Genomic DNA, 24,185 nt, shown 5'->3' with positions numbered 1-24,185 from the left:
ATTGCAATGGCACGTAATACAATTTTCCTAAATTGTATATTTTTCTCCATCGTTGCTTTTCCATCTCATTCTCTCTCTTTTTTACTAAAGTTATCGCCTTTGGCTCCTCTTGACTCGGATATATCCAACGAAATCCCTCGGCCGCTGTCCCTTTCTTTGCATTGAAATCTCTCGTCTCTCTCGTCTCCTCCTCCCTTCTTCCTTTGCTTTCGATTGCTTGATTGCTCTCGGGCGACGACGATGACGGATCCGGAATCCAAAAAGAACAACCATTTGCCCCCAAACCTCGTCGCGAACCTCCAGAACGTCCTCGCCGGAAGAAGGGCCGGCGGGGGAAACGGAGACGGCGGTGAAGTCGATTCCAAGCCGGCGGCCGAGGAGGACCTCCGTGTTCCGTCCTCGTCCTCCGCTCCCGCGGCTGACGCCGCTGCCGCCGTCGCCGCCGCCGGCGCAGATGGATCGAAGAAACCCGTGGTCCTTGTGACCAACGCCGACGGGATCGGCTCCCCCGGCCTCACCCTTCTCGTGGAGGCCCTTGTTCGCGAGGGACAAAGCGATGTCCATGTCTGCGCCCCCGATTCGTGAGTTCTCTCGCCTCTTTCCTGCTGAATCTGTTGGATTGCGGAGCTGGGCCTCGTTCCTTTCATTCTTTTCTTGAGTGCGGCTGCTTCGTTGAGTTTGTTGGTAAATATTTGTTTTCCCAATGATATATTTGGATTTTAACAAAGACGAGCTTCGTTTCTTTTATTCCTTTTTTGATTTCGACTGCTTTGTTAGGTTTCTTGGTAAGGATTTGATTTTGCGATGGGTTTTCTTTAAAGGCCGATTCTTTGGGGGTTTTTTTGGTCGTGGCGCTGTGTGCAAGTTTCTGGCTCCGTTCCGTTTCTCCTTTCGGGTGCCAGATATCTTGCTATCTTGGTTATTCAAATTATTAATCTGTTTTATTACCTCTCGTGAATGACAATGCCTTCTTCCTTTCTTTGAGTTCTGTCTGTTCTTCTTAATTTGTTTTTGTTTTATTAAGAATAACCTAGTTATTTTAGGTTGGTGTAATTTTGTTGGTTTAGCCCTGTTAGATTGCTTGAAATTTTTATATTTGTCACTTATTTGTAACGACAGTGACGTTGATAATTCTTGTTTTATTTTACGAAGGGACAAATCTGTGTCTGGTCATTCAATTACTCTTCATCAAACGGTTGCAGCAACATCTGCGGATATTAAAGGTGCCACAGCTTTTGAGATTTCGGGTAAGATCAATTTTGGATCCCTCCGGAACTCCTCCTGTTATTTCTCTCTATTCTGTTGTGTTGAAAAACATGAATTGACTTCATTGTGCTGATAGCTATATGGTGATACTATTGTATAATGATTTGCATCTTTAATGTCAAGTTTTGACTTTCAAGAAGCACTGAGCTAAATTAGTTGTTTAGCAATTATAAAAGTCATCTTCGTGGACAGGGTCTCCTGCTGACTGCGTCTCTTTAGCTTTATCTGGTGCATTATTCTCATGGTCCAAGCCCACACTGGTAAATTTACATTGTTAAGTTTTTGTGCGGAGACAAATATGCAGATCATTTTGAATTTTTATGAATACTTAGTTCATTGTATAGGTCATCAGTGGAATTAACAAGGGTTCAAATTGTGGTCATCACGCGTAAGGATTCCACTCCCATCTTTTAACATTATGTCATATCGTTTTAATTGTTCAAATGAGCAGAATTTGTTTTCCAGCATCGTACTTCCTTCTGTTTGATGCTTTGTTTCCTTTTTAACTATCTGGAGACCATTTTTTATCTTGTGGAATTCCATGCAGCTTCTACTCTGGTGCTGTTGCTGGTGCTAGAGAGGCTTTAGTTTGTGGAGTTCCTTCACTTGTAATTTCATTGAACTGGTAAATAATGCCTTCCCTAATAGGATGGTCAATCTTGACCAGCGATCCTTATATTTAACCCGTCAGAATTTGATTGCTTCTGTCAGGAAGAAGGACAAGAGTCAAGAAAGCGATTTCAAGGATGCGGTTGATGTTTGTTTACCGCTGATAAATGCTGCAATTGGGGACATCGAAAAGGGGACTTTTCCAAAAAACTGTCTGCTGAACATAGAAATCCCCACAGCTCCCTCTGCCAACCAGGTTTGCTGAAGCCCAATAAAGTCTCCTTGGAGTTTGAATTCCATGAAGCATTCATGCCTATATATATGCACTTACTTTTAATGTGTCTACATATATTCACATACATTTGAGATCTGTTTTTTTTTTTTTTTTGCTTCATAATTCACACTTGATGTTGGAAGATCTGTAGTTAAACTTGTTTTTACAGTGAATATTTTCTAACGTCATGTTGTAGCAACATTCTTTGTTTCTTTTTTTCTTCACATGGATGACAGTGCTTTTCCTTCATTCTCAAAGCCATGAAGTGCAAATACTTCATAATGCATGCCACGAATGTAAAACAAATCTTTATGGAATGGATATTCGTGCTTGTGGAATCCTTGGATGTATCTCAGTACCTTTTTTAAAGTATTCCATTTAAAATAAGTTTAACTAAATTTGAATACTGCTGGATAGTTGGTCAATGCTTTTGATTACTATCTTGGATGTCTTTTCCATTGTTGACCTCTAATAACAGAAATAAAACATGACTAGAGTTAGTGGCATTGATTTGTTTTCCTTGTAATAAATATGAAATTTTCTATCGACAACCCGGATGGTTGTCATTCTATCAAACACTGCATGATGATGAATAATCTTTGGTGAGTTTTTTTTGTCATACATTCTTTTTCTTTCGATATTCACCCATGTGATACTTATGTCTATGCTAGACATTTTGTTATAAAAGAGAGGTACATTTAAGCTATGTCCTCAATTATAAAATTATTAAAAAGATTGATGGTAATTATTTTGATATTTGTCATGTAGTATCAATGCCATTATTAAGCACATATGCCCCACCATATGCAATCTCAGAAAGGGTTTGCAAACATTATGATGATTAATTAGGATTTATGCTGACCATTAAAATTAGCAGAGACTAATTGGAAGTTGCCAGTGAGAATTTGCATTCCCTTGATGCATGCATCTTCAGGAGTCATGCCATATAATAATTGAGCAGACATCAGTAATCTGTGGGTTTTGGCTCTTGAATGGTGAACTCTGTTGATATAAAATTAATCTGTGAACCAGATTTGTTGATAGTTTGTTTTGGAAAATGCATAAGATTAACCTCAAACATTGTTCAAGAAACACTGGATTCGGTCTGAGGGTACTCGATGGATATGAACTTGAGCTTTAAGGTTTTTTTTGTCAAAACTCAAACTCAATTCGTAGTTTATGTTTTGATGTGTTAATCTGTAAAGGTGGTTGTGAGTAGGAATGGCAGGGTGATCATTTAAAGTATATATATTGCAAGGAAGATGTTGAACAAATTAATACCATTCATCCCTATTGATTACAGGGCACTCACCTCTTTATGATGTCTTTGCTGACACATTGCAGCTTTGAGTGAAATTGCAAGGTTGTTTCTTACATGTCTTCATTCTGCCTATGGGAGTAAATAGAGTGGTCTTGGTTTATTACTCGTTGCTCTGTGCTTGCATTCTGTCTAGGGTTTCGTGAACTGGATCTCCTGGATTGAGGGTTACAGTCTTTGTGTTCAGTCCAAACTGGTAAAAATTGGTTGAAATAGAGAGGCATATGGTGGGTTGCATACCACCCGAAAGTGGTCGCATCCTGGCCCTTAGTCGAACTGCTATGGCAGTAGACCACGATGAAAGTACTCTACGATTTTTAGTTATTGTTGATTAAACAGACTATGATTCGTATAATAACTTGTAGTTCATGTACTAATTATGTTTGTTGTTATTGATATGTTTTCTTTTACACTTCTTATGTCCTGTTGTCATAAATGATAGGGCTTTAAGCTGACCAGACAGAGCCTTTGGAGATACACATCAAGCTGGCAAGCTGTCTCAGCAAATAGACATCCTGCCGCAGGGCAGTTCATGTCTATGCACCAAAGCCTTGGTATCCAGCTTGCACAGCTTGGCCGAGATGCCTCTGCAGCAGTAAGTATATTTGCCTTTTAAATATGAACATTTTCCCCCCATTATTTCTGAAGAATTTAAACTTTGCAGGGAGCGGCCCGCCGCACTGGTGCTCAAAGGAAAATTGTAGAAATAGAATCAGTTGCAGCTTCTGGAAAATCTGAGCAGAGAGAAGTGCTGAAGAAGTATTTCCGACTAGAGGTAAGACTTTTCCTAAAATATATCTTGATGGAATTTTAGCCAATCTTACAGTAATGAGTGGTACAAATTGTTATCTATATGTTTCTGTGGATAACGACTTCTTCCAAGAGAAAGGATTGTTCATATCAGTACATGGCTAGGTTTTAGCTCAAGATCACTCAAATTTTCTCACCATGTGGCCCCTTTATGGATTTAACCCTACATCTGTGTGCTTCACAACAAATGTACCATATAAAGCAAGTGGATAAATCAATCATGTCTTTCAATTTGCAGTTTCTTGAGAAGGAGCAGGAAGCTATGGATGATGATTTTGATTTCAGAGCCCTGGAGGAGGGATTTGTAAGTATTTGTACGTCTCATTTCATAATAAAGTTTCATGCTTCAATTAGCTAACAGTTTCCTTTCTTTTTTTTTGACGTGGTTTAGGTAACTGTTACTCCTTTATATTTGGAGTTGCAAGTGGAGCCCGAGATCCAAGCACTTGCTTCTGATTGGCTTGCAGCAGTTTTAAAAGGAGTCGAAGAGGCTCCTGTGGCTGATGTGTAGTTTCTAACTTGCATACTGTATGTGGTTTACCTTGATTTCCTCCCCAAATGGAAGGTTGTGTTAGTTCCAGTTTGTGCTGGTTTGTCATCATTTGATTCTGTTTGTTAATTGTTTGTTGTCTTTGGTAGAACATTCCTGACCCATTACATCATTAACATTGGTGGCAGCATGCGGTTAAAAGTGTTTGGTTGAGATAATGAATGATTCATTGCTAATGAGGTGTCGTGGTGTTGAATTGATTTGTGTAGATTGGAGATGGCTCATTTCCTCAAATTGTATTGGTTATGAAATTTATTTTTGTATAATTAATGGATGTTCCCTTTGTGACCCAGAGAATTGTAAAGCACAAAGCGAGCCATTTGTTTTTTAATCTTGGTTTGTGAGTTCATTGGCCTCATAATACTTCTGATTTATTCTTTCTCTGGTTTCATTATATTTGTCGTTTTTATTTCCTGTGTTTTTGTTCCAAGATTCTGATTTGAATGATCAGGTCTGTTGTTACTTGTGAAATGAAATGTTTTGCTGTGAACTTGTTTCTCCCACTGACTGGGTTGCAACAAGCAAGGGTGGTTCTTTTTCACTCATGATTTATTGTTCAATTGCGATTTGCGTTGTTTCCATTAAATTTCTGCCTTCTAGTTGTGTTCCAAGGTTCTTCTGACCTTTTTTTCCCCCTTCTGCATCAGAGATGCACTACTTTTGACTTCACATTTTAAACATCCTCATTTTTGTTAGTTGAGTAAACTTTTGCTTTCTTATTGCAATTGTATTCATGGTAATCTGTGGTGCATCATTTGTAGGTATTGCTGATGAGAAAAAGTGTGTCTACTCTGAAATAGAATAACATGGAAAATTTTATTATCTGTTATAACATGTTTACTTGCATGGGATTGTCTCTTTTATTTTTTCCATATATTAATTATGGTGGATCTTTCTACAATACTTGATTAGAATAATTCTTGTATACAATTTATGAATACTGAAGTCTAAATGTATCATTTATGCACATGGGAGACAACATAATGATCGAAAATTTTATATATATATATATATATGATATGACGTTTACATGTAGATCGAATATAAAATTTATCACTCGTATAATAATACATTAATTAATCTAAATATCTGCAACATTTAGAGATACATTTGGAAGGTAAGTTTGGAAACATCATTCCTAAAGGTACATGTTTGTAATGTTTTTATCTTAGAGAGGACATCAATGAAATAATAATTATTTTTATCTTTATTAATTTGATAATTGTGCGTAAAACAAAAGGCTAACGTTATGTGCGTAATAATTAAAGGGCCTAAAAAAAGGGTTGTAGAGTTGAGTGAAAACGTGCGTAAGAGGCGAAAGAAACCGACCTTTCTGAAGCAGAGTGACCTCAACCGTCAATCTCCAACTTATACGAAGACTGACGGATGGGATCGCCATGGAGCATGAGCGGGCACCCACCGAACATTTGGATCGCAATCACCGATTCCTAAATGCGTCGGGGTTTGCGAGTGTTGGTGGGGAAGAGCCGTCGTCTCCATGGCGGCGGCACTACGGATGCCGCCCTTCGTTCCCGCCGCCGCCGCCGCGCGCTCCCTCGTTGCCCGCTCTGCAGCCCGATGGCGCGCTCCCTTCGGCCGCGCCGCCGCCCCTCGGCGATTTCAGCTTCCTTCATCTCGTCCACGGGTTCCCCCGCCGCGTCCCTTCTACAGTTAGGATGGGTCCTTCTTCGATGCATCTTAAACCTTCTTTTTCTCCTTCTATTCGTTATTGTTTGTTGCAAACGCCTTGGTGAATGATCTGTTTCGGCTTAATACCTCGAGGCTCTTGGAAGATGATCGACGATCGGCACCGGTTCAGCCGTTCTTGATGTTCTTGTGGTGGTGAAGGAATTTTATTTGGCTTGCTTGAGTACATTAGTATATCTCGAGGATGTCTGGGAAGATGCTTCGGTATATCGTTTCCATCCATATCCTGGGTGGACGTTGTTCTGGACCTGGTGCCGAACGTGTGATTTAGTGGGATTCTGGATTTGGGCACTTCCACGTGTTTGCATCTATGGTGGTTTCGAGAGCATCTACTCAGATGCCTATGTTATTCGGCTCAAGTTGCTATGAATTTTAAGATCCAATCACTAAATTTATGATCTGATCCACAACATCTTGCAGGAAGCTGTGTACCCTAGTCACTCAGGGTTGTGGCTCACGTGATCAAATGAAATGACGTATTGCAAACTAGATGTAGATCAGGTTGACATTCCAAGCTATGATTGATTTTTACTTGATGAGGGTAATATTCAGGGTTTGTTGTTTAGTGTTTGATGAGGACCTCAGTGATTCACATAATGGTGGAGGATTGTGTTGAGGCACCCCGGCAATCCGACATCAAGAAGTGTAAAAACTTATTCTCTTGTATGTGTTACTTGAGTGGCCTAGGCTCGAGAATGTTTGGCTGTGCTTGGATTTTCTTTTACATAAAGGTTCTTGGGTGAGTAAAACATCGGTCTTTACGGAAGGGCCAGCTATATAATTATGGAATCTTTGGTATTGTAAATTTCGACATCTTTCATGTGCACGTTCCAGGTAAGGTTAAAGGCTAAAGACTTGTGTCCTCAAAATAAGTACAGATGTCAAACCCATTTTGTCTTCATCGGTTCACTATATGGTGTCTATCTTCTTCTTTTGACTGAAAGAAAGTAAATATTGAAAGGAATTTTTAGAAAATATTACTAAATGATGTCTGGATTCAGTTAAACTTATTTATAACCTAAGAATGATATTACCATCACTTGTTTCTGACAGTTTGTTATTGCTTCATTTCAGATTTTGCTAGTAGAGATGCCAAAATTCAAGCACCTGAGGACCAGTCTGAAATCATCTTTATAGGCACAGGGACAAGTGAAGGGATTCCTCGAGTGAGCTGCCTCACAAATCAGTCAAAAACTTGTAAGGTAAGATTGTAACTCTCTAGCTTTCTGAATAGAGTTTGCCGGGTGCTCCGAAGAGTTTCCATTACTGTATGGCTCATTATGGTGTCAACTTCAGCGATGATTGCATTTTTCAGGTTTGCTCAAAAGCAATTGAGCCAGGAAACAAGAACAGGAGACTTAATACAAGCATCCTTATACGCTATGTCAATTCTGTGGGAAGATTTAACATTCTTGTAGATGCTGGCAAGTATGCATCAAATTTAACTATGTTTTCTCTCACATGCAAACTATGTTTTCTCTCACATGCAAAGTTTGCTGGTTAAGAATGCAGACAGACATAGTAAAAGATACAACTCTTAGATCTGCATTGCACATAAAAGCTGGCATCAGTATATTTTTTCATGTAAGCAAAACTAGCTTTATACTTATAGGTCTTACATCGTAATTGTAAATGCAGGTTTTTCTATCACAGTGCTCTTCGATGGTTTCCTGCATACGGGTAACGGTTTCTTGCCACCTTTTTATTTAGTGTTCGGCATATTTAGAATTTTTTAATATTCTACATAAGTTTGACTTTGTGATCATGAACATAACAAAAAGATGTTCATGGACCCCAGTTACTGTATGTCTCATTTGTTGCTTGACAAGAATGACAATGAAGTGGGTGCCTAAAGTTTGTGGCAGGCTGTATGCAAGTATCTGTTTTTCATTTCTCTTTTATTGTCTCAAAAATTAGAAGAAATTTCTGGTGACCAGGATTGTTATCATTTCTCATAACAAAAAGGGATGGTAAGGCTCCCACCAATGCTGTATCTAGGCTTAATTCATAAATAATGCTGGTCAAATTTCAATTGATAACCAATAATCAGTGTTACTGTAATCTTCACAAAGTTTCCATAATGAACCAGCTTTCCTGATTTGGCTGGAACCTGACTAACCTCTAGTGTTTACCTGACTAGATTGGATAAATATCATGACCAAGGCTTTCATTAAGTTTTTTTCTTTGTGTTCTATGATAGTTTAAATGCACTTTCATGTTACTTTCAGTCCCTTAAACATGATATACCAAATAGCCTGTGCATGATAAAGTTCTTGTTTGATGATTGATCTCAAACATTTCCCCTTTTATGAATCATACCTTTTAAGTTGCATCTGAGGATTGTGATGCATTGGAAAGTGCCACACAATTTTTTTATTAGCCAATCACAACTGAGAATATTATTTTTTATCAGCAGATATATTGATGATAATGAAATTTTTTACATGCTCTATGTTATTTTACATCATCTTACTGGTGCTTCTCAACTCTTTTTTAGTCGGTAAAATTTGCATTAATTTTTTTTTCAGCTAGATACATGTTATCCTATTAATTAAGTTGTGCTGGAAGCGATAATTAAATTTGTATCTATTACTGTATTCACTATCTTTAACATGCTTCTAATTCTAATTTTTGTATTTGCTATCTCTAGAATGTTTCTGGTTTTAATTATTTAATTCACTATTCTTTGTCAGGCTGCGAAATATCGATGCAGTCATTATCACCCATTCTCATGCAGATGCGATTGGAGGTATCTACCTCATATCAGAATTCTTTCTACTATTGATAATAATTCTGAATCATGGTCATTGCTAGTATTGCATGATGATCTGAAGAACTTTACTAGTTTATTTTTAGTTTGGATTCTAAATTTCTGGGAAATGCCAGTATATTATTACTTATATCATATTATCTACCAGCAGTAATATGTGATCATGTTTTATACTTTTATTTACCTTCTTGTTTAACTGCAGAAAAACTTGTGTAACATCTGGCTTGCCTTTTGTTAGATAGCAATTTTATCATGTATGACAGCAAAAATTTTTAATATTGCAACAAGAAAAATTAGGAAAAATATTTATGCTGAATCTCTTAGTTTCTTCTCTTATTAGTAGGTTCTTAAATTCTCTGTTTAAACTTATTTTCTCTCATGGTTCGTCTTATCAGTCCGTACCAATGTATCAATCAGCTATCGGTATGGTACATACTACATACTAAGCTATACTGATGTACCGACACATAGTACAGTGGGACATCCCAACATACCGATATGCACCAACTGCATCGGTCCCCTATTAGATCGGTATGTACCACTCATACCAAGCGGTATGCTATGGTACAACGAACCTTATTTCATCCAATTATCTATTTTATTGATCATATGATGATTAATACTCATTTCTGATGGCTGAACAGTGTGGTTTGTGTAGACCTTGATGCATGTATAGATGGATGAATAATTTGTTAGTGTTAGCATAAGTACAGATTCTAATCCATCCTGCTTCATTTCCAACTTTTTCTCATGGATTATAGCTGTCAAGCAGCATTCAAATTTTATGATAAAGAAGAATCTTTCATTTATTACTCTTCAGCTATTTTGGCCAAAAAAAAAAGAAGGAAATTTAATCAGTGTCCAGTCCATGAATTAATGTTCTAACATCGTATTATTTTCATGTAATTATACTACCAGCCTGTCCAATTTTTTCAAGACCCCCTTTATTTCTATTTTTGATATCTGATCCCCCTCCCGTTCTATTTCATAAGGTTAAAGGCAAAAATGTACTAGAGCATAACTTGTTCGAGAAAAAAATTGTTTTAGCAAAAGAATATGCATAATTCTTGTGTATTAACTGAGATGCAGAGCTAGGAATGTATGAACATATTATAATGGTTCCATAATTTATCAATTCTTGAATCTCTGATATTTGGGTCTTGATCAGAGTTGCTGACATTATAACATAAAGTGGTTGGTCAAGCAAATCAGGGGAAGTTCAAACCCTACAGGCACAAATAATTGGTTATATACCTGTAAAATATTCTAGTATGAGAAGAATGTTTTTTCCTGAAGGAACCTTGTCACTAGTACTAGTTGAAGTGGATTTTCAGTATGAAATATGATACTCATCATCCTTGTTCATGTATATTTTGCTCCACATATGAACATGAATTATCGAAATAGGATCTCTCAGTCCAATGGGGTTCTCTTTTCTTCTATTTGCGAAAAATAGTAGCATAAAGCATCTTCAGGTTCTTTAACATTGTTATGGTCATCACAACTACACCTCTTGGAGATGTCCTCCACAAGGAAACTATTTTGTAGGTCTTTACTAGTTTGCCTAACTTTTGACAAGTGAAATTTGTATAATTGTTCAAGTGATGATTGTGGAGTTCAATTCGCTTTTTCTGCTTGTGCACAAGAGTGGGTGTGTTTTGAGTAATTGGATGAGAGAGTGAGAGATCAGTTCTCCTTTGACTGAATTCAGTGATTCTTGATGTAGGGCTTGATGATCTTCGAGATTGGACAAACAACGTCCAACCATTCATCCCAATTTATGTGGCACAACGTGATTTTGAGGTATGAAACAGTAGCTTGGCTCTGTACACATGCATGGACTTCACAAATTATTCATGGCATATTGTCATGGTCATCCTTTTTTTTTTCTTACAGAATGTCATTCCTTTATGGTAAATTTGAATTTGGTAAGATTTGCAAATCATTAAAACTTCCTACCTCCTCTCGCTGCCATTCAGCAAGTTCCATCTTATTTTGGAGATTACAACAGACCTGGTATTGCTGGAGGTTAATATTATACTTAAAAGCAAGGATGATTGGCATGATGTTAGTTCTGTAGCAATTTTTTCATTCATGAAAAAAATGAGAAGAAACTGATATTGCGGTTGTTATGCTGATTTATTATTATCCTTTTTCCTCCACAAATTTTATTATACTGTTCTACAGAATAGGAAATGTTGCAACGTATCTTCACTAGTTCTTATTTGAATAATATTAGTTCTTATTTGAATAATAAGTAACAAATTTAATCGATAATATTAGTCATTTTTAGTTTTTACCATATTTCAAGTGATTTTCTCTTCCGATATGTGTCTTCATATAGGTGGCCCTACATCCCCTCTATGGTAAAGCCTTTCTGTTTCTGTAGAGAACCACAAAATTTGACTTAATAAAATATATAAGATTCTTAATATGGATTTCTTCAATTTGTTTTAGGTGATGAAGAAGACACATTATTATATAGTGGATACAAGTGTAATTGTTCCTGGCGCTGCTGTGTCAGAGTTGCAGTTCAATGTGATAAATGAGGAACCGTTTGTTATTCATGATCTTAAGGTCAGTCGGTTCAAGTACCATTTCAATGAGTTTTTTTTTTTAATTTATGAAAATTAAGTTTTAGGATGTTAAACTATTGCAATTTTCCTGATTATCATATGATGCTTTTGTTTGGCCTTCTGTTGTACCATATATGCCTGTCATCTAGGACACATACTAAAACTCAAACTTCAAAGTTATCATGACTTCTCTTCATGTGAAATAATGTTTTTTTGCCAAGTTTTCAGTTCTCTTGACCAAGTATTAACCGGTCCACAGGTCCAACCAAGTATTAGTATCAGAACATATAGTTCAATAATGGTACAATAAACCCATTCATTTTTTATTATTTTGTGAAATGATACCGATTGTACTGGTCGATACTGTCCACTACACCATTAATATACCGGTCAAGCAGGTTACCAGAACTGGTACCAGACAAAGATTTAAATCCTTGTTTCTTGCACTGGCACGAATTTGGATTAAATAAGCTATTGAAACTTCTCAATACTTGCTACAAGATTATACTACTTTGATCCTTATTCTGAACATACAGTATGCACCTTTAGTTTTTTGGTTAAGCAATAGAACCTTGTGCTTTTCTTCAGAAAACCTAATCAAGGGCTAGAATATTTTTCTTTGTGGAAATTGTTGTACCCTAGTTTATTTTCATAATATGTAGCTTTGTCCTGGGTCAGTGAGATTATAAATGTAGCTCTATAGTCAGTTTTTCTGTAGACTGTAAAACTTGGGACTTATACATTTTACAGGAGGGTTATGATGTGGAATTATGTATTTATGTTCTTACTACACTTGGTAAAGTTTCTAGACAATTTGCTTAGTGATTGACTAGTCTGCTTTAGGTTACTCCTTTACCTGTCTGGCATGGGCATGGATACCGTTCTCTAGGATTTCGTTTTGGTGATGTCTGTTATATAAGGTAAGTACTTGCTTCCTGTATCTTGGGTTTGTTTGCAACTTTACTTGGCTGAGTTTTTTATGTGTCCAGTGACGTCAGTGACATACCAGAAGAGACTTACATGCTTCTTAAAGACTGTGATCTTCTAATCTTGGTACAGTATCTTTTCTGCTTGGATAAATTTTGCTTTATATGCTTCTTTTCTTCAAAGGTTATTACGTCAGAAATATTGTTCAGGATGCGCTAAGACCAGATCGTTCGTCTTCAACACACTTCGGATTACCAAGGGTAAGTGATATTATTTTTTGCTTTGTTTTGTTTATATCAGTGCTGAAGTTCAATCAAGTTGTGAACTTTGTTTACTTCATTGTTGAATAGGCTCTGGAGGAAGTACGCAAAATTCAACCAAGGAGAACACTTTTTACTGGTATGTGACAACCTTAGGGAAAAGATTTTAGTGCAATAGTATGCTTTTCTTGATCTCATCCTGCTTAAGGGGGATGAGAGCATGTTAGTACAAAAAAAGGTTCATCATCGAGCATGAGAAAATATAGAAATAACAAATGTTATTTTAGATGGCGGATATCAAAAAGGCAAAGGTATCATAGTGAAGTTACTCTATGGTTTGTGATAGCTTCTAATATAAGTTAAGGGAAGAGTATCGATTTAGTTAAGGCATAGATGCATGAAAAATGCAGGCTAGAAGCTTTAGTATAGAATAATAAGACCAAAGAAACATGGAGGAGTTGCTTTCACTAATAATTAATAAAATCATGCACATAAGGTTGTATAGAGGTACTCCTTGGTTTCAATGAGGTTGCTCCTTTGAAACAATTAAGAGCTATCTAGCATATGAAATAAGTTTACAGATCTAGCAGTTTACAGATTAATTGAGAAACATTTGTCTGCTGGAGTATGAAGTGAAAATCTGGAGAAATAAAATGTCAATTCCAGAAATAAGAACAGACATGTCTGTTGTAGATCAACAAAATGCCATTTACTCGGGCCTTAATCTCTCTGTCATATTTAAGTTTTTTTGTTCTTTTCCCATCTTTTCATTCGACTACAAGCTTGTTGGCTTTTACTAAATTTGTGTTTTTCTATAGATAACGGTTGCTTCACAGCCTATGTTTTTCTATCTAATAGTCTTCTTGGAATTTCTTTTATCATCAATTCTTCTATGATCTAGAAAAGGAATCAAGAATTTTTTGTGTCATCTTCATAAAAACATCATCCATACGTTTGTTACAAAGCCTATTAATGTATTATCATCAAGTATTTGTTGCACGAGATGATTTAAATTATTTGGAAAGTTGAACTATAAACCTCTGATATGTAGATTTTTTTTTTTTTATCACTAGGAATGATGCACTTGATGGACCATGATGAGATAAATGAAGAGCTTGCCAAGTTGCTGGAGTCAGAGGGTCTGGATGTCCAATTAAGCTATGATGGCCTCCGCGTCCCTGTAAACCTCTAAGTCTGTGATATTTTTAATCTAAATATTCTTTCTCTTAATCCAATCTCATTTATCTGAAGCCCAAAAGGTTCTCCAGCAATGGTGGCCTTCTCAGTGTATCCGCGCGGTGCCATGTAACATTACAGAGATTGTTTCAAACGAGTCTGGGATGTCTCTCCTCTCAGCATATAATGGTGGAAAAAGATTTGAAATGTGGTTTCTGGTATTCAAATTGCTTGGATTATTAGCGTCCAAACTAAAATTATTAAAGGTTCCGAGTTTACGAATTTGGTTCACTGAATTTGGAGATCATTTACTTCCACACTACCACATAACAAAATTTTTCCGTAGTCTCTGGGAGCAAGTAAAACAATTTGTTTGTTTCCTCTACGCACTATGGTATAAATCTCCTGCCTCTGAGTCAAAGAATAACGCAACAGATTCTGGATTCAACAGATTCTCTTTATTTTTGTTGCCGAAAGGTGCATTCTGCTGCTGATTCAGGTATTTTCGGTTTGAGCGCAAGTTCCATCTGTCAATCAGGCACTTTTTCCCAACTACGTGCATCCTTCAAACTGATTTATCCTCGTTGCCGTCTAGAGAGTTGAATTCTCATAATTTTGCCAACTAAACAAGTTCATCGTCTTAGATCGCGTTCGCAAACGCTTCGGGGCTCCGATATTGTCGTCCTCATCTCCGGCCGCTTCGCCCCGCTTTGCCCTCGCACGCCTTCCAAAGATCACTCACCTCTTCAATCGCGATCGATCGTCCGGAGCCTCTCTCTCTCTCTCGCTTTCACTAAGTCTTGGGTTTTCCTTTCTCTCGATTTCACTAACCCTTCCTATGTTCCCGATCCAGGTGAACGACGCCACCATCATGCCATTCTCTGCATCGGCCGGAGATAGTCTCGACGAAGCCGTGGGCTACCTTGAGGCCCGCTCGCCGCCTCATAACCACCCACTTCACCGAAGCCAGATTCCTCTCTGCCTCCTCGAAGTTTCCTTCCAACAGTCCGTCGAAGATCGACGGGTTGGAGCTCCGTCCCTATCTAGTCTGGTCTTTTATTCTTCTGTACACCGCATTCTTTGATTTGTTTCTGATGGTTGAGAATTGTCTTTGGCCTACTTGTCTGGTGGGCGATGTCTTCTGAGGATGATGGGATATAGCGAAGATGGCGTTGGTGAACTGTGAGCTCTTGCTGAAGAGCTTGATTAGTTCCTATTGAGCTTGCTACTTTGCATTCTGTAAATGTTCCTCTGATAGCATTGCTGCCTCTTAGGAATTGGATCAAATAACCAGGTGGTGTCTCTCTTGTGGAGCTGACACTTTCAATACTCCTCCAGAGGTGGCAGATCTGTCAGGCTGTGTCCCTGTTGCATCAAAGTTGATTGCAGAGATCAAGCCTCGGTAACTCATCCTTCTTATTACCTTTACTTCATTTGATTATTTAGCATCTGTGCTATCTGCAGTGACACAAATCCCAGCTTTAACTCAAAATATTTATGGATGAGCAGCAAGAGGTTCGAACGAGTATTCTTCATTCCTCGAGTAATTCCGATGGTATAAAAAGCATGTGTAGGCATCTAGGAAGTGTAATACATCATGTAATACATCTACATGGATCTTTCCTACCAACGTGGTTCCTTTTGGGTTATATTGTTAGTCAACTTAATGGCTTTCATATCCCTTTTATGTTGTTTTGAATAAATTTGTCTCAAGTCTTTCTATTCTCGCACCACTAGTCCTAATTAATTCATGTTGTCTAAGTAAATCGACTATAAGTTGGCTTTGGACATGTTTATGCCATTTTAATGGGTTTCTCTTATTTCATCTTCTACCGGGGCTACACAATTGTTCATGAACATATATGTTGCTTATACCATCTTTTCTCATATTCTTGATTATCTATACCAGTATTCTGATCTCGTCACTTTTAACTTTTTGTGCATGTTGGTTTCTGACTATCTCACATTTCAATGAACAAAACACGACCAACCTTACAATTGTTTTAGAAAAACTTCCTCTTAATCCACATTATCATTTAAAACTCTGGCTGTGCTTCCTCACAATGTTCATATTATTTAACGCTTTGGATAATATCTTGATAAATCTTTTCTTCCTTCTAAGTTATACATCCTGACCAGCTGTTCTAACCTTGTATGTATCCCTGATACTAGTGTCAAACTGACAAATCTGATTGTTTATATATATGAGCAGTCTTCAAGAGAAGATTTCAGAAAGTATGATGATATTCTATTTTTTTCTTCCATATTTTCTACTGGTATCACATTGCTGGCTCTAAAGGTATACTATTTGTACTTGTAACAGGTTTCTTGGATTAATAATGATGAATGCTGATAGACTCTTATTAGAGTCAATGCAGATAGAAATGATGAATGCTGGAGTGGATTTCTACTGGACTGCGATGGCTCTTTTGATGCTTTGTCTGGCTGTGCAGGTATCAGTTACACCTTGTGGGATGCTAAACAGTGGCCAGCAGCTGTGGGCTCTGCGTGCAGAAAGGCAATATCGCCAATTCAATCAAAGGGGGCTGCTATTCTTACTGGACTGCAAGCTGCAAAGGGGAGGGGCAAATTCAGATCAGGGATCAGTTACGATGGTCTAAACCTTGTTCACATGACTGGTCATCAGCCTGTCACTTGAAAGCTTTGGTGAATGATATTAAAACTTTGGTTCCTGGATTCAATTTAGCTGAATTTAGTCATGTATCTAGAGAGAAACTTACTGCTGTATATAACATGGCAAACCTTGGCAGCAGTTTTGTTTTAACTTGTTCCAAGTTACTTAAGAAATAGAAGTTTTCCATTTTCCAAAAAACATAAAACAGGTTTCTTGGATTGACTGCTGTTGGAAACGAAAGATAAACAAGGTCTGTTTCTTCAGAATTCTGATTCTACACTCTACATGCTTGGTTTGTAGATAGATGTAGTACTATATTTTCCTTTCTTTTCTTTTGTTCAGATGCAATGTTTTGTTCTTTGTAGCTTTTACATTTACCTGTTTTGTATTGAACTTGTCTGCATCAATTGATTTATGGTCAGCGTTCTTCATAAAATATATGAGCCATACTGTTATATTATCGTAGTTATACAACACTATAGTCAATCGATCTTGTATGGTGAAATGCCAGTGTTTACTGATCATCTGCAAAAGCAATACATCTGAGTTGTATTGTTGTTTCTTGGTACTGCCATCTAATCATAACCTGTGACCACACCTGAAGTATGTTATGGTTGTTTGATGCTAGGCTTTTGAACCATTCGCTGCTTAAGGAAGGATTCAACCAGCGACAGGATCAAACAATCTTTGGAATGGCCAAACTGCAGCAGAGGTGAGTTGTGATCAGTCTGCACATTAATGCATGTTCTTCCAAGTTCACAACATATTTGATGGCAGTGGCTGTGTATAAAACAATGTAGATAGATGCTGACCTTTCAGTTCCTTTCTATACTGCACAAGTTTTGGAAACTGCTCTTAGGATGATGACCTTCCCAATTCATTCCATGCTGCATTCTTGTCTTTCCTTAACAAGTCAGGACATTACTACGCATTTCTCTTACTTTGCATATAGGAGTGGTTGACCGGAGTTGGCCCGCCATGGCCTCTGGATGTCTGTCCAATGATGAGGCAGGTATTTGGGCAAGTAAGGAAAAGGGAGTCGTCAAGGTTCTTGCAGCACAACAAACAAGGAAGCGTGGGCACGTGTACGACGAATGGTGCTTCTTAACCTCCTCCGGACGCACCCCGGATCAAGATTCAAAATAGCAAGGTAACAACCCACGCACAACACGACTCTTTCCCCCCCCCTCTCTCTCTCCTCTCTCTCTCTCTCTCTCCCTTTCACACAGTCATCACCCTCTCTCCTCCGAGATTTATTCTGTTGTGATATCGTCCTCGTCCCTTTCCTTGAGAACCGCTCCCCCTCCGCTTCCAAACCTCTCCTTCTTCTCCGCCTGCTTTCCGTTCATGGGCTCGCTTTGCTGCCCGCCACCCCACCATCCGCCCCGCCCTACGACCCTGCCGACCGATCCGATCGTTGCCAAGAATCGCCGCACCAACAACCATCACAGCAACAACAACCAAAATATCCTCCTCCTCCTCTTCCTCCTCTTCCTCGTCCTCCGGGTGGTGGGTGCGTGTGCCACCTTCATCGCCACACCCCTCGATCCTATCATGACCTCCGCCACCACATCCAATACAACTGCCACCAACACCAGCGCCAGCAGCAGCAGCAACAATAAGAGCTCCTCCTCCCAGCCCGCCGCTAACTCCGCCTGCGCAGCCTGCAAATACCAGCGCCGCAAGTGCAAACCCGACTGCCTCCTCGCTCCTTACTTCCCCGCCAACCAGCAGCAGAAGTTCCTCAACGCTCACCGTCTCTTCGGCGTCAGTAACATCGTCAAGATAATCCGCGACCTCGACCCCTTCCAGCGCAACGAGGCCATGAGCACCATCATCTACCAGTCCGACATGCGCGCCCATGATCCCGTCGGCGGCTGCTACAGATACATCCGTGATCTCGAGCGCCAGATCGATCACGACTCTACAGAACTCGCGTTCGTGCTTAGACAGCTTGCACTCTGTCGTGCGCACACAGCTCAGACCATTACACCAGGAATTCCTACCCTCGCACCTGATCTGGATGTAAACCCTAATTTGCTTCTTAATACACCCACCGATGACACCGAGAATGTGATATATGATGCCAACCTTTTCCCTTCGATGAATCAGCCGCAAGACCAGCAGCAGTACTACAATTACCTCTGCTATGACAGTGGCATTTCTAGAGATCCAAACAACGATCCGAATGCCAGTAGTAACAGCAACAGTGTTAACAACAATGTTTTGAGTCTACAGCAGCAACAACATCATCATCATCATCATCATCATCCGCAATCAGTGGTGCAGGATGAGGATGTTAAGCCTCTGGTAGATATGTTTGAGATTAGGCAGACATTGATAGGAGGGGATGATGAGGGAGATTCTAGAATCAATACGACTAACGAGGTCGGGCATCTGCATTGCAGGTAAGGATTATGGTCCTAGTTTTGTTTTTATCCATGAATCTTTATGTTTTCGAATGAAGTGATGAAGGAACATTTAGATAAATTCTTAATTAGGGAGTGTTATTTCAATTCAAAGCTTTATTCCAATTCAAAGCACTAGATAAATACCGGAACTATATGTTTTAATTAAGAATGGTATTTTATATTAATCATATGGTCTTCTTGAGTCACTCTTGTTTATCTCCTCTCCCCCAAGTCATGCCAATTTTTTTTTGCACTTTTATTTGATTTCTTAACAGTAATTGAAAACTATTACTATTTTTATTCAAACGTATCAGCATTTCAGGAATTTTTAGTTTGCTTGTTATATACTGTGATAATTGTCATTGTTGTGGCAAATAAGGAGTGCTTTCAATAAGAACTGTGGTGAGTGTGGCTTCTCAGTAGCCCATTTTCACCCTTTGCCCTTTTGTCCTATTGTGTTCACAAATTTTTAGGTGTTCGTTCAAATGTTCTTCATGTAAAGTTTAAGAAGTGACTTTATTGCACTTGGTTGTTTCAGTGATCATCACAACAAAAAATCCATTTATTGTTTTTGCCCTCTCTGAAAAGAATCATTACTTGAAGCTATGAGCATCTAAACCTCCATAGCCTTCTTTTTATGTCCCAAGCTGATGTGCAGCATATGCTATCTTGTGACTGCTCTGATTTTAATACGGAAACATTTATTTGATTTCACAGCACAAATTTGGAGCTTAGAGATGAGACTAATCAAGTGGAACACACGCAGGAACATGATTTGAAAGGTGCTGCATCCTTGTTTACCCTAACCAATTGTACTTCCTCAGGTTCATAATTCCCTTTTCTTGCTTATTTCTCCTTTTCGTTTGATTTTTTTATTTTACATAAAATTCGACGATAGCCCTTTTTTATTTTGTAATTTTGCTGTTATGTTATCGGCGGACATAGAATTAATTGAAAGGATGTGTGACAGGACGTACAAGCCATAACCTGTATACGGAGGTGTTTTTGTCTGAGAAATTCACTCTTTGATTGAAGATGATAGCTTTCATGTTCCCTTTTTTCTCTCTATGGAACTACTTACCATATGGATATTAGTGATTGGGATTTTGTTCCTCATTGTGCAAAGTTTTATGTTGACCATTTTTGTTTTCTTTACAACATGTTCAGCTTGGTAAGGTTCTTGTAGCCATCAGTTAAACTAATTGAAACTCAACGATTTTTCTGGGCTTTTCTTGTGCTATTTGAAACCTTAATAACATATAGGGGCAAGACTTCCAAGGATGAATTAATGTTTGTACTATGGGTGGACTCATTTGTTTCGAAGAAACAAGTTTAGTGAACTGCTTGCATTGAACAGGATCAAGAATATGTGCATAATATCGAGCAAATACATATTAAAATGCAAATGCTCGAAAACAGCAAATCTATTGCTCTTATGTGTCTCTGTGCACTTGAAACATTCTGTTTACACACTCACCTTGTGTTGTCCATCACCAAATATGATTGGGTCCTTTGCACTAGAAATGATCAAAGCGATCAGGAGAAAATTCACATTAATGCATTGTTACTAAGTGGGAATTACAATTTCTGATGCTGTTTAAATTTAATCTGATCAAATGAGTGTGCTTTTACAGGTGGTACAAGATTTCTCCATTTTATGATGCATTTTTGTCGAAAAGTACTATCAATGGTCAATTTTCATTAGGATCAAATGATGATGCTCATCATATTGCCCATCCTTGTGTGCCAATGGATACTTTAAAAACAAAAAAAACAAAAACAAAGTGTTTGAACTATAAATATCAAAATTGGATTAGATATCGATCAAGTGTTTTTTAACCTCGACAGGCCGTGGAAACTATCAAGCTGGAGTGTGCTTGCTCGATGGATGGATCTTGCAGTCAAGTTTCTGCCTTCGCAGGCTCACTAGATCACCATTTGATCTAATGGTTAATAGGTAAGTTTATTATTTTTAAAATAAAATATAATTTTAATATATATATATATATATTATTTATATATTATATTTATATAATATACAAATAATATTAGACAAATAAATTATATATATATATATATATATATATATATATTAAATAAGAGGATGATAATGGGAAAAGATGATATATGTCGAGGGGATGAAAAAGTAATAAAATAATAAAATTTTCTTTCATCTTTATGATAAAGAAAGATAAATATTTAAAAAAAAAATGCCAGCATCTTTGATGATGAATAAAGAATCAAAATTTTTTTAATCGTTCTAACAATCTAATTAATGAACCGAACAAATATTGTTTTGATTCTTGATTTTTCCTATCTGATCACGTATTCGTGTTGGTTTATATAACTATGGTATGAGTGTAACATTTTGGTCAATTTGGTTTAGTGTGTTAAAATGAGTACATTAAGTTGTCGTAGCTCGAGCTAAATGTAACCCTTATTTTTATTATTTATTTTTCATGTGGCACCAATCATGCAATAATTGGATTTTAGTGACCGAAGTGTACATGAATCTAAAGATCCCGTCGAACGCCGCCTTCATCATTTATTAGAGAGAATAGTTATAATTCAAAGCAAGCCAATTTGATTACAGCCTACAACACACCATCATCTCAAGGCAGGCTCAGCATTATTCTATCGTAGTACTTGCCAAGGGAAGTCATCTTACTCTACGTATTCGAAATGGCTTCAAGATAATTTCGAGATGGAATTGTTGAACTTCCAAAGTGTTATTTGCACTAAAACCAATGTCATAAGTTTTCTAACTTGATTTTCTAACTTTGATCATTTTGACGCTCAAGTTAGTTATCAAGAATTTAATGAGTATGCATTTTTTTTTTAGAAGAGAGCTTTTAGGTATAACTCCGAGAGTTAGATTTTATACTTGGTCCACAGAAGAGATACCCTACAATTGTCCCAACGTTCCCATTTGATATTTTATCCACATAGGTGACGGGGGATAAACAGGTTCGAATGGCCTCCCTTGGACCCCCCAGCGTACTTCGAGGGATTCATAGTACGGTGCTCAATTCATCTAAGAGGCTCATCGCCAATGTGTTTCTTTATATCGTGAAGGAGACACTTATATGTGTGGATCGATTTTCCCTAACTCACATATCTCGAGAATATTTCACCCTATGCCTCCATCATAACAAATTTATTTTGACATGGGTCGAGTTTTTCGACTCACATGCCTCAAGCACATTTAGTCATGCGCCTCCGTCATAACGAATTTATCTTGACGCGGATCGGGTTTCTCGACTTCACACACTTCAATCACATTTTGCTCTACGTTTTCACTATAGCAGGTTTATCTTTCATCTGTCATGACGGGCTTCAAGTCCTCCCTCCATCGTCGAGGATTTCAAAGTCCATTCTCCACTACGGCGGATTTCATGTCCTCCCTCCATCATGGTAGATTTCGAGTCCTCCTTTCATTATGATGGATTTCAAAGTAGTTCCTCTACCATAGCATATTTCGGGTCCTCCCTCCATTGTGACGGATTTTAAAGTCTTTATTCTACTATGGTCGGTTTCATATTCTTTTGCTATTAGTGTCTCTTAGAAATTGCCTCCAAAGAAACACTTATCTCGATAGTATAAGGAGAAAGATCGACATCCTAATTACTAGAGGAGAGAAATTGGCAAAGATCTGGAGCTGGACTCAATTTTTTGAATGAGCCTCTATAGTCCAAAGTTTCCATAACCTCGGGAGCTATTAGCCTCAACCCCAAGGCCTCCTTAAGAGGCATCTCGCTCCTCGCCTCGATTCTCAGCAAGGTAGGTCGATCTTTGAGTCCCTCATCCCGACATCAATTATGCATTTTTATCTTAGGTCAAGATGTCTTTTCTCTCTCATATAAGTTTTTTTCGATCTTCTAGCCATCGATCAGTTAAGATTTGTGCTCCATCTTTGGACAGTTCGAGGTTTGAGGAGGTCGTGTCCTCTTCGTTAGAGAAAGTATCTCCCATGAACCCAAGGGTTCTTTAGGACTTAAGAGTCCACGAGAAGTTCTCATGATTATGATTCAGTGGTGAGTACACCTCTTTTGGATCACTTAGAAACTAAGTATTATATCCCGATCAGGTTCGATATGCAAGTTACTCAATCTGATCAGACCCTTTTGACCTTGCTCCCGGGTCTTTCTATATCTTGTGATGCCTTCGAGGTGGGCCTTCATCTTTCTCTTTACCTAGTGATAATATCTTGCCTTCAATGGTGGAGATATTGTCTTTTTCAAATGGCTCTCAACTTATGATGCTATCTGATAGTGTTCATTGGAGAATACCAGTGTACTGATATTTCTCCAACCTATACCTTTTTTGTTACTTATTTTCAGTCAATAACAACACCGACTCACCTCCTCGCACTGCCACCTAAATTGCTACCTCTAGTTGTTGATCTCTCCCTCTTTTGTTTTTAATCGTTTGGTCAGTTTACTTGATTCGTTCCTTCTGTCTGCCTCATTAGCGTTTTATGTTGATAAGTCGGGGCTTCATCTTAAATGTAGAAGCCCGACCTAGTATATGTAATTACTTTTGCAAGTATTGGAATTATTATTATTTTTTTACTTTACAACTAGCACTTTAAAGATACATCTTACGATCGATACCCCAGGCCTCGTGGCCAACATTTGATACTTTGGGGTAGCCCTTCCTGGCCTACAACATCCGAGACCTTAGGAGTAAAACTTATTCAAATTTATGATGTGTCATGTTCTTGGTAATGTCACACCCTTTGTTGTCCTGAGGCAGTATGTTCCATCCCAGACGACTTCGATGACTTGATAAGGTCCATCCCATTTTGACACTAGCTTCCCTCGGGACCTCAGTGGGTCACTGACCTTGGCCCTTTGGAGCACCAGGTCCCCTAGTCCAACCCCCTGAGGCCAACTC

General features: G+C 38.2%; 3 protein-coding genes across 5 annotated transcripts; all 3 read left to right on the top strand.

Moving 5' to 3' along the window:
- The first annotated feature begins 92 nt into the window (after positions 1–92).
- LOC103978786 (uncharacterized) lies at positions 93–5,003 on the top strand. Its single transcript, XM_009394717.3, has 10 exons — positions 93–581; positions 1,153–1,247; positions 1,459–1,526; positions 1,611–1,654; positions 1,814–1,891; positions 1,978–2,131; positions 3,910–4,062; positions 4,132–4,242; positions 4,516–4,581; positions 4,669–5,003. The coding sequence occupies exons 1-10, from the start codon at positions 241–243 to the stop codon at positions 4,786–4,788; spliced, it is 1,230 nt and encodes a 409-aa protein (XP_009392992.2). The 5' UTR covers positions 93–240; the 3' UTR covers positions 4,789–5,003.
- Positions 5,004–6,195: 1,192 nt separating this feature from the next.
- LOC135631975 (putative hydrolase C777.06c) lies at positions 6,196–14,450 on the top strand. 3 transcript variants are annotated; one of them, XR_010494567.1, is made up of 12 exons: positions 6,196–6,497; positions 7,609–7,736; positions 7,850–7,962; positions 8,173–8,214; positions 9,228–9,283; positions 11,031–11,107; positions 11,762–11,881; positions 12,724–12,800; positions 12,991–13,067; positions 13,158–13,206; positions 14,141–14,247; positions 14,319–14,450. XR_010494567.1 is itself a non-coding variant. In XM_065140181.1 (12 exons), exons 1-12 carry the CDS (start codon positions 6,326–6,328, stop codon positions 14,257–14,259), a joined length of 1,068 nt encoding a protein of 355 aa, XP_064996253.1. In that variant the 5' UTR covers positions 6,199–6,325; the 3' UTR covers positions 14,260–14,450. The 3 variants fall into 3 exon arrangements, 2 of the variants coding, with proteins under 2 accessions (XP_064996257.1, XP_064996253.1); XM_065140181.1 differs by adding an exon at positions 12,870–12,933 and having other exon boundaries at positions 6,199–6,497; positions 13,017–13,067; positions 14,141–14,450; XM_065140185.1 differs by having other exon boundaries at positions 14,141–14,450.
- A 299-nt stretch (positions 14,451–14,749) lies between these two features.
- On the top strand, positions 14,750–20,405 carry LOC135631968 (uncharacterized). Its single transcript, XM_065140173.1, has 5 exons — positions 14,750–15,005; positions 15,097–15,645; positions 16,697–17,590; positions 17,831–19,286; positions 20,007–20,405. Exons 4-5 carry the CDS (start codon positions 18,226–18,228, stop codon positions 20,119–20,121), a joined length of 1,176 nt encoding a protein of 391 aa, XP_064996245.1. The 5' UTR covers positions 14,750–15,005; positions 15,097–15,645; positions 16,697–17,590; positions 17,831–18,225; the 3' UTR covers positions 20,122–20,405.
- The last annotated feature ends 3,780 nt before the right edge of the window (positions 20,406–24,185 follow it).

Source organism: Musa acuminata, chromosome BXJ1-3 (assembly GCF_036884655.1).
Source record: "Musa acuminata AAA Group cultivar baxijiao chromosome BXJ1-3, Cavendish_Baxijiao_AAA, whole genome shotgun sequence".
NCBI lineage: Eukaryota > Viridiplantae > Streptophyta > Magnoliopsida > Zingiberales > Musaceae > Musa > Musa acuminata.
Note: the sequence above shows the minus strand (reverse complement) of the source record. Positions and strands in the feature narration are given on the sequence as shown.